The sequence below is a fragment of the Bison bison genome, unplaced genomic scaffold (genome assembly GCF_000754665.1).
Source record: "Bison bison bison isolate TAMUID 2011002044 unplaced genomic scaffold, Bison_UMD1.0 scf7180017864299, whole genome shotgun sequence".
Taxonomy (NCBI): Eukaryota; Metazoa; Chordata; class Mammalia; order Artiodactyla; family Bovidae; genus Bison; species Bison bison.
In genome coordinates this window covers 4,865,925-4,875,870 of record NW_011494871.1, presented here as the reverse complement: position 1 = coordinate 4,875,870, position 9,946 = coordinate 4,865,925, and the positions used below count along the sequence as shown (strand labels likewise).

The following is a 9,946-nucleotide window of genomic DNA, read 5'->3' as shown; positions in this document are numbered from 1 at the left end:
GACTGTCAGCTGCTTCTGCCTCTTCTGGCAAATTCTTAGGTTTTTTAATTTTAAAAGCAGACAAACCCATGGTGCCTCCTCTCTCTCCCTTCATTGATGGCTTCATAAACCACTGCTACCCCCACCCTGGCTCCCAGGTTTCAGATGAATACTTTGGCATTTCTTCAGTCGTGACACTTTATAATAAAGCCAAAGCCCAGAAAAATCAGAAAAACAAGCAAAGTGAGATTTAGGAAAGAGTTGATATGATATCTAATTTTGGACTATTGTCCCCTTAAGGTTTAAAGGTTTCTTTATAGCTTTGTGTGCAAAGGATAATAATAATAATAGCATAACATAGTGCTTTTCATCTTCAAAGTTCTTTGTGAAATGTTGGCGACAATTCTTTGCTCAAGTGCAGATATGCTGCTAGTCACAAGCAATGGAAAGGTTTTGAGAGCAGGCCAGTTCAGGGCCAGGAACCAAGGATTTTCTAAAGTTGTCTGGTGAGATGGTCCAAAAGGAGATGAAGGAACTGTCAGCGTAGATGCCAAATGATGGTCCAGGTTAAGAAAGCTGAGGAGGGAAGCTGTGAGGTGTGGCTAGAGGGGACTAGAGGATGGAAATGAAGGTTCGCTGGGAATCCACATTGGAGAAATGCCTTTTAATGATGTAGTCCCTTTAGGAAACTGTGTAATGTTGTTTTCTTTTTTTAAGTGGATATATTGTCTGTGTATTTGGTTCAAGACTTTTTTTTTTTTTGACCACACCTTGGCATGCAGGATCTTAGCTCTCCTACTAGGGATCCAGCCCATGCCCCCTGCAGTGGAAGTGCAGAGTCTTAACCACTGGACCACCAGTGTGTGTGTTAATTGCTCATTCGTGCCCGACTCTTTGCAACCCCATGGGCTGAAGCTCGTGAGGTTCCTCTGTCCATGGGATTCTCCAGGCAAGAACACTGGAGTGAGTTGCCATTCCCTTCTCCAGGGGATCTTCCTGTCCCAGGGATCGAACACGCATCCCCTTGTGTTGCGGGCAGTCTGAGCCACTGGGGAAGCCAAAGAAGTCCCTTAATATGTTTTTGAGAGCAAATCTGATTTAGAAACCATCCTCCCCCAACTCTGTGCACTCTGGCAACTTTCCCAAATTAGTTGTCCGCATTTTCAGAAGAACTCTTGCTCTTTTATTTTAAGTAGAAGTGAAGTGATGACCAAAGTGAAGTGAAAGTTGCTCAGTCATGTCAGACTCTTTGTGACCCCATGGACTATACAGTCCATGCAATTCTCCAGGCCAGAATATTGGAGTGGGTAGCCTTTCCCTTCTCCAGGGGATCTTCCCAATGCAGGGATCAAATCCAGGTCTCCCACATTGCAGGGAGATTCTTTACTAGCTGAGCCATCAGGGAAGCCCAAGAAAACTGGAGTGGGTAGTCTATCCCTTCTCCAGCGGATCTTCCCGACCCAGGAATCAAACCAGGGTCTTCTGCATTGCAGGTGGATTCTTTACCAACTGAGCTATCAGGGAAGCCCCTAAGTTAAGTAGAACAATCACCATAAATGGGTACCTGAGCAGGATAGCTGGCTCCCTTTGGCCCCTCGGTACCAGCAAAGAGTAGAGGAATGATGGGCCAGCAGCTAGGGAAGGATGCTGTCAGTCCAAAGTGTAGAATTAAAGTGTTGACTGGAGTCTCCTAGCTCCAGCCTGGGACTTCCTGTCTCCTTCACAACTTGGTTAAGTAAATTTGCCTATCAAATTTACCTGTGGTTTCTTTTCTAGCACAAACTCCTCTTAGATCCCTTCACTATCTTCCCCATTTGCCAGGAGGAGTTCTGTACATGATAGAGCAATGGGTTATCATCCCAAGTTATAATAAAGCATTCCACCGAGCAATGTTTGGTAAATAAACATACCCTCTTAAGAACATCCTATTTTGCATTTCCTGCCTCACTTTGATGGAGCAAATTGAGTTGGTTCCTACCTGCCACATCCAATCAGTTCCCTTAAAAAAAAAAAAAAAAAGAAAAGATAAATACCATCCTTGTAATGCTGATGCTGAGACCATTTGTGCAGGGACAGTTCTTAAGATCCTTGACTATCTTGTGATGAGATACGGTCTCAGGTTGAGACACTGATTTTCTGATGAACTCAAGTCCTTTGTTCTTATTTTCCAGATGTGCCCCATGGATTTCATGTGACCTTGGACAAAATGCCTGCGGAAGGAGAGGACCTGAAGCTGTCTTGCACAGTGAGCAAGTTTTTGTACAAAGACATTACCTGGATTTTGCTGCGGACAGTGAACAACCAGACCACGCAACAGAGCATCAGCAAGCAAAAGACACCTGTCACGAAAGAGCACTCCATGACGTTCAACCTCGTCATCAAGAACGCCTCCCTGGAAGACTCGGGCACCTATGCCTGCCGAGCTAGGAACATATACACAGGGGAAGAAATCCTCCAGAAGAAAGAAGTGATCATTAGAGGTGAGCACTGCAACAAAAAGGCTGTTTTCTCTCGGATCTCCAAATTTAAAAGCACGAGGAATGATTGTACCGCACAAAATAATGTAAAACATTAAAGGACTCATTACCAAGTAACAGTTGTCTCATATCATCTTGATTTATTGTCACTGTTGCTCATTTTCCGGCTCAGAGGAGAAGCTCCTCCCAAAATGAGTTTGGCGATGATAGGAGTAACAATGAGCCCGCCTGGGGCCCCCAGCTTGGGGCGCCCCGTTTGGGCCAAAGGGGTCCGCTCTCTGGGGCCGACCCAGTGCACGTTTGGATTTGGAGGTTCTGTTGCATTTTGCTCTTTGCTGTCTTCTCCCGCCTGATAAACGACAACCGGGGACTGACCCTTTCCTTCCACTTTAATGCCCGCCCCTTTTTATGTTCATGTTTCCAAGCTGCCAACCTGAATAATTTAAACAGATGCTGGTGTCTACCAAAGATGGACATGGATTGGTTCACTGGCCAGCCCAGAACTAGGGACACTTGAACTGGAGACTCTGTCGGACCTCTGCCGGATTTTATTTCCTGCTATTGCCTCTGCTCTTTGATTTGTAAATAGCACCTGGATGATAGCAAGTTATAATGCTTATTTATTTGAAGATGCTTTTTTTTTTATATGTTAAGCACATTAATTTTAAACTGGAGCGTCTAAGATGGGCCCCAAAGGTGCAAGGTGTTGGGATAATTCAGAGGTCTTGAAGCTTTATGACAGTGTGAATTACAAAAGTCCACTCAGGCCAAGCCCAGTTCTCTCCTGTGATCCCAGTAGCTAGTCAACTAGTCCAGTGGGCTGCCTCCTCACTGCCCCTGAGTGGACCGCATAGCCATTGACAGCACCTGAACAAAAAGTGGATCACACCTTCGTTTTCAATATTCTTGTTCCTGGTTAAAGAACTTCACCCTGTTCAATGGATGCCATTCAACGGTGTACCATAATCAATTTATCAAGGAAATAAAGGCTATTGTGACCAGAGGTTTAATGCATTTTCTTAAACATCAATCTCAAATTTGTCCATCAAAAAAAAAAAAAGTCCACTTCCCTGATATGCAAATGTTAATAGGGTTTTTTTTCCCTGGGGATTAATGGCAAAATTACAGAAGCAGGACTCAAAGAGTCATTTTAAAATGTATCCCATTTTCTAATCCAGAGAGATTTGTAATCTCTTGTTTTCAGCTTGCATTTGAGGGGAAAGTGACTTTTTCACCAATTTCATATGCATTGTTCTGTTTTCATTTATGATTGATCATTGCCTGTGACTTGCCTGAACTACTGGAAAGCAAATTCTAATGACCAAAATAGCCAAGGCTGAGAGCAGCGGTGGCTGGACTGGGTAGTAAGTGGGAGGTGTCAGCATGACAGCTCCCGAGGCTTGGGAACTCACCAGACTGTTTCCTCTTTTAGGTAGCAGGCTCTGTCCCACGGCTAAACTTGTCTTTCACGTGGGAATTGCTTTTGTCAGATGTGAAGGAGTAAACAATAGCTTTTCCCCAGATTGCCACTTTCATAGAGCCCCAAATGCTTTGAAAACAATTAGCAACCTGGAAGTTGTCAGCCCAAAGGAAAGAATAATCAATTGTATCTGGAAATTGTACCTATGGCTCTTTAGCCTGGCGAATTGTTCATTATAAGTCAGTGTGTTCCTCCAGGAAAAGAGTGCCTTAATGCCGTAGGACTTGGGGGAGGGCGGGCGCTCAGTTGTTTTTTTTTTTAATAAAGCTGAAAAAGCAAATGAAAAAACAAGGTGAATTGGACATGCAGAAGCGATCATTTCCCGAGTAGAGGAAGGACATAGTATTTTACAAAGGATGATGTCAAGAATCCCTTAGAGTAATGAATCCTTCCAGGGAGTTTCAAAAAGAAAAAATATGATTGGGTGGGTTTTGACTTTTGTCCATTTGTCTTCTGGGTGTGGCATAAGGGTAGGGGAGGAGAACAAGAAAAAACAAGGAGCCTGCTATGGAGAATGACTGAGATGGGGTAGAGGGTGTGAGGCTGGTTCCTCAGGCCCATTTCAAGATGGAGAAGAGAAACCACTTATTTATGGGACCCAGCAGATCTCTGGGGCACAGATGCTGAGAAGGAAAAGGACCTGGTGGGGTGCTATCTTTGACTACTGATAACCAGCAGAAATATTCTTTTCATCCTGGTTTTCTCCATTTGAAGGGATCTTCTCCCTTTCATTAAATTTTGGAAAGCAGCTATCTATTTCCATTAAATAACTCAGGTTTAAAAATATGGGTGCAATGTACCTTTTCTCTATTTAAAAATGCTGAAATAGATGACTGTAAAGTGGGAATTGATTAAAAAAAAAAAAAAGATTCCTTGGTTGATTTAGGCCATTTAGAAACTTGCCAAAAATGAGACTTTGCACCTAGAACTTTTTTTTTTCAAACATGGGTACAGAGGAAAAAATCCTCATACTGTATGTTTCAGACATGTTGATATGAACTCTGTATTTAACTGACATTCCTCTGTTCATTCTTCAGTCCTTGTGCTACTTCTTGTCTGATGTTCATGTAGTTGAGAGAGGGCTTTGGGGAGCTGTGCGTGACATTTATGTTAAAATGTTCTCTTTCATATAAGCATTGTTTTCAAACACACCTGTCAGGGAAGCCAAATGCTGTCTGTGCTGTTGATGGTTCCAGTTTGTAGCCATGAAAATAATCTGGGTGTGACGGGCCGTGTATTCAGGCTTCCTTTTTATAATAAGACCTATGGGCAATGATGGATTACTTTTTCATATTTAGTGCCTGGGAAATAGTAAATGTGCTAGAGGAAGCCACTACAAGTGTAACCCAGTGAACTGGGTCTGTTCTGGGTTTTAAATGAGATGTGTCACACTTGGCTGTAAAATATGTGAAATAGTAATATGATGCTGTTCTTTATTATCTTGTCATGTTTCACTGATATGTCTGGGGTCCTGACTGTAAAAATGTCAAAATTGTAATGATCGAGCATGTAAAAGTTATCAAAGTGGAAGAGTTTGATACATGGCTGCGTTTTCAGTTAGGAAAAGGTACTTGACAGAGCAGACAGAATGTAAACCCAGAAATATTAAAATGAGTCTGCACAGCAGACTAGGGGAACTACACTAAAACAGGTCAAAGGATGGTTGCTGTTATGCATTTCACACTCTATTTGAAGAGTCGATACATTAGCACTCCTTCAGTTCTTTTTGCCTTCAGATTTCATTTTGTATAAAATGAGAAAAGACTAATGATAAGCTATGGAAATCCAAACTGAATGAGAAATCTGTTTCTTCTAACAGACAGCCACCCTGCCACGTCATGCTATGTCAACATGTTATCAGAGTCATATAGTAACATACTTTTTAACCTGAGGTTTCTCAACTGCTCTAACGAATGCTCATACAGAGAGTCTCCCTGCAGGAATAAAAACAGAAAGGAGTGGGGACTCAGCAGAGTCCTGCAGGGACATGGAATCAAAGCCATTCATTGCAAGGTGTTATCTCTCAGAACGTGGTGGGTCAGGAAGATCCACTGGAGAAGGGATAGGCTACCTACTCCAGTATTCTTGGGCTTCTCTGGTGGCTCAGACAGTAAGGAATCTGCCTACAATTCGGGAGACCTTCAAATCCCTGGGTCGGGAAGATCCCCTGGAGGAGGGCATGGCAACCCACTCCAGTATTCTAGCCTGGAGAATTCCGTGGACAGAGGAGCCTGGCAGGCTACAGTCCATAGGGTTGCAGAGGGTCGGACATGACTGAGCGACTAAGCGCACACACATACAAGCTGCTTTCACAGTGTTAGTTCAGTGAGAGGAGGACATCAGAAATGGGCAGAGTCAGCTCAGAAACCAGTCACACAGAATGTGTGAGTGATGCCAGAACTCTTTGATTTATCTTCCCAGATGGGCAACGAGTGGTGGGGAGGATGGTTTGAGAGAGTGGGAAAGATTATAGGAGCCAATTTTATCCTTCTATCTTGCAAGCTTGACTTACCAATCCAGCACCTGTCCAACTAGAATGTATACACATCAGCAGGACTGACTCCATTAAAATAGAGACGCTGTACTCATGGGGCCTTGGGGTACTGCTGTTTCTGTGTGGGATTTTAGTGTCGTGATGTATTGCCTCCTAATGTATTAAATTCATTTTGTTGTACTATATTGGTTGGCATTTTATTAAAATAAATTGTATTGTATCATATTTGTATGTTTTAAGAGAAAGTAATATAAAATACATTATTTGTGCTATTATATAGTACAAAAACTACGCATCTGTGCCTCTGTCTCTTGAATTAATCCTCTGGTCGTTTGCATTGGGGAAGGGATTGGAGGAAGAAACCACTCCAAATAAAAAGTTTTCAAAGTTCAAGAAATTCTCCTGTTTGGTCTGCTACCTCACAGTTTAGGTTACTGACTGCTGAGAGACACAAGCATGCCCTCCCGTGTTAGTAAGATGCAAAAATGCAAAGTTAGATTAGCTCATCACTATCGTGTGAATAAAACACAAAAAATCAAAATTCGGTTAGCTCATCACTGTACCTCCCTGCATCTATGTAAAAATTCATTACCAGCCATATCCAAAATCATGTCCGTTTCCTTTTTAGTTCCTAAAATATCATGCAAAAATCTGTAAATTTTAGAAAAAAAGCTTCTCTCAAAGAAAGGAAGGAAACTAGCTGGCCAGGCAAAAACCTTGATGCTGAAATCTAAAAATACAGAACTGAGTTCTTGATTTTCCTCGGTGTTCTAACAGATTTCGGTTTATTGCAGTAACTTAAGAGGAAGCGGTAGGCTAACCACAGAGGAAAAATGGAGGGAACAAAATATGAATGAACACTTACAGTTGAGTTTTGCTGCTTTTCTATTTTCACAGTGTCGATATGCATATATAATGAAAGAATGAGCCCTACAAGTAATAACAATTCCCTTTCTTTATCCACTAGATCAGGAAGCACCCTACCTCCTGCGAAACCTCAGTGACCTCACGGTAGCCATCAGCAGTTCGACGACTCTAGATTGTCATGCTAATGGTGTCCCAGAGCCTCAGATAACCTGGTTTAAAAACAACCACAAAATACAGCAAGAACCTGGTAAGAGACTTTTTTCGTTGAATTTCCTCTTTCTCCTCAGCCTCTTAAAATCCCTATAACTTTCTTCCAGGAAGTCTAAAACTGCTGATAGAACTGCAAAAATCATATTTGAGCTCTGATTCATGGTTAAGCCACTTCCAGGGAAGGATACTGAAGTCAGTTCTTATATAGACCATATTACTAAGCCCGTAGAAAGAGCCTTCCAGAGTCTGCTTTAAATCAGGCATTCAGGGGATTACCTGGTGGTCGAGTGGTTAGGACTCAGCTTTCACTGCCTGGGGGCCTGGGTTTGATTCCCTGGTCTGGGAGCTAAGATCCCACAAGCTGCCAAAAACAATAAAAATAAAAAATTGTGCATTCAGAAAATAGTAAGAGCCACTCAGAAAATGTTTCAGTTCATCTGGACAACAGGGAAAAGTGAGGAGTTAGTTCCTCCAGTTTGAGGTAAAACAGAGCTTTGAATTCCTGGCATAGTTCAGAGTAGATTTATAATCTCCTTAGTTCACTGATACTGATTTCAATGATTTGGTTTAAAAAATATTTAAAATTATATTTTGGAATACTGATAAAAAAAAAAAACAAACCATTTAAACTGATGGTCATTTGTTGATCTTTTTTTTTTTTTAGTTCTACCAGTTTATTGCTACCAACCCGTGACCCTCCACCCTCATGCACACATGCTCAGTCATGTAACCCCATGGACTGCAGCCTGCCAGGCTCCTCTGTCCATGGACTTTTCCAGGCAAGAATACTGGAGTGGGTTGCCATTTCCTTCTCCATGTTGATCTTCTTTCAACAAAAAAAAACTAGACTTAAATTCACAAGTATAAACATTATCTGTTGTATGTCTCGTGATTCCCTAGTTAAATAAGATTTGTAAAGACTTTTTTATGTGGACCATTTTTTTTGTCTTTATTGAATTTGTTATAATGTTCCTTCTGTTTCTTTTTTTGTTTGTTTTGGTTTTTTGGCCACAAGTCCTGTGTGATCTTAGCTTTCCAGCCAGGGCTCGAACCAATACCCTGGCATTGGAAGTACAGAGTCTTAACCACTGGACTGCCAGGGAAATCCCTTAAATAAAATTAAAATGAACTTATTCTAATTTTGACTAGTAATTACATTTATAGTAAAGATAAATTTGCCATTTATTTGCAACATCCCAACAACCTAATTCAAATATTGGCAATGTGGAATCCTCCTTCCATGTGAATCCTGTACTCAAAATGAAATATGTTTGTGTTTGATGCACAGAAAAAGGTTCTGGTAGAATGTCACCGATTTTAAGATATCTACAAATATCGTAGAGAGGCCAGACACCAAGCAGGTCCAGAACTGATCACATCACGTGATTCTCCTCCTCTTGTATAGACACCACGTATCCATCATCCACACCAAAGGTGGTCCACCTTCTTCCCCCTCTTCCTCTGATCCATCAGGCTGAGCAGGTTGTACAAAATATGAACTGTTTCTGCTTCCCTCTTGTCAGTCTCCTGATTCAGGTGCTCACTATCTACTCCTTGGACATTTGCAGGCGTCTCCTAACTGGTCTCCCTACCTCTCTTCTCTCTTTGCATCTTTTTGCCACCCAGTTGCCTAAAATGTCACATCTCTGTTCCAAGTCCTCCACTGGCTCTCCATCGCAAGACCAAGTTCAAGCATCTGACAAGGAAGGCTCTCCACAGTGGTCCCTGCCTGCTCCACACAGCTGTATGCTCCCCTGCCTTGAACTCTATGTTCTAGCAATTGTCACGCTCTTGTAGATCACGGCATGTGTTACGCTGCTTCAAACTCTATGCTTTGTTTGCTCCTGTGTCCCCTCTGCCTGGTGTGTCTTCATGGAAGACTGACCCATCCCTTCTTTATTATCCAGGAGTATTTCTGTTCTCTTACTGAGCCATTTTGCCGTCATCAGTTCACGTGAGTCTGTATTATCCACGCATATTGCTACTGTCCGCTTCCTGAACTGTATCATGCTGTCTTCCTCTATGTGTATCATATCATGCCCTCATCCTGAAGACAGTGTCTTTCATGTTATTTGTATCTTGTCTTTTTGTCCTCCAAACCTGTCGCAGTGGTTGGCAATCCATAAATATTCCATGAATGAATGAATGGAGTGGTTTTCAACAAATCTCATTCTATCCTTAGGAAGCTCACTGGGTAGCACAAATGCCTAGACTTTGGGTAGTCGGGAGAGAGGCTTTATCATAGAATTTTTAAAGCTAAAGGGACTTTCGGACTGTCTTGAGTTCCATTTGGAGAATAGAAAATGTAGGTGCAAAGAGGCAAAGTGACGTGCTACTGAGAAGGATAGTTTCACATTTACATTACCATGTGTAAAACTAGATTAACCAGTGGGAATTTGCTGTATGACGCAGTGAGCTCAAATCTGGTGCTCTGTGACA

General features: G+C 42.1%; 1 protein-coding gene across 1 annotated transcript in view; it reads left to right on the top strand.

The window, feature by feature from the left end:
* Window positions 1–9,946, top strand: part of FLT1 (fms-related tyrosine kinase 1) — a 174,945-nt gene that overhangs the window by 83,899 nt on the left and 81,100 nt on the right. Inside the window, exons 12-13 of the mRNA XM_010851233.1 lie at window positions 2,151–2,459; window positions 7,398–7,544. Coding sequence (XP_010849535.1) covers window positions 2,151–2,459; window positions 7,398–7,544 — 456 coding nt within the window. The remainder of the gene's footprint in view (window positions 1–2,150; window positions 2,460–7,397; window positions 7,545–9,946) is intronic.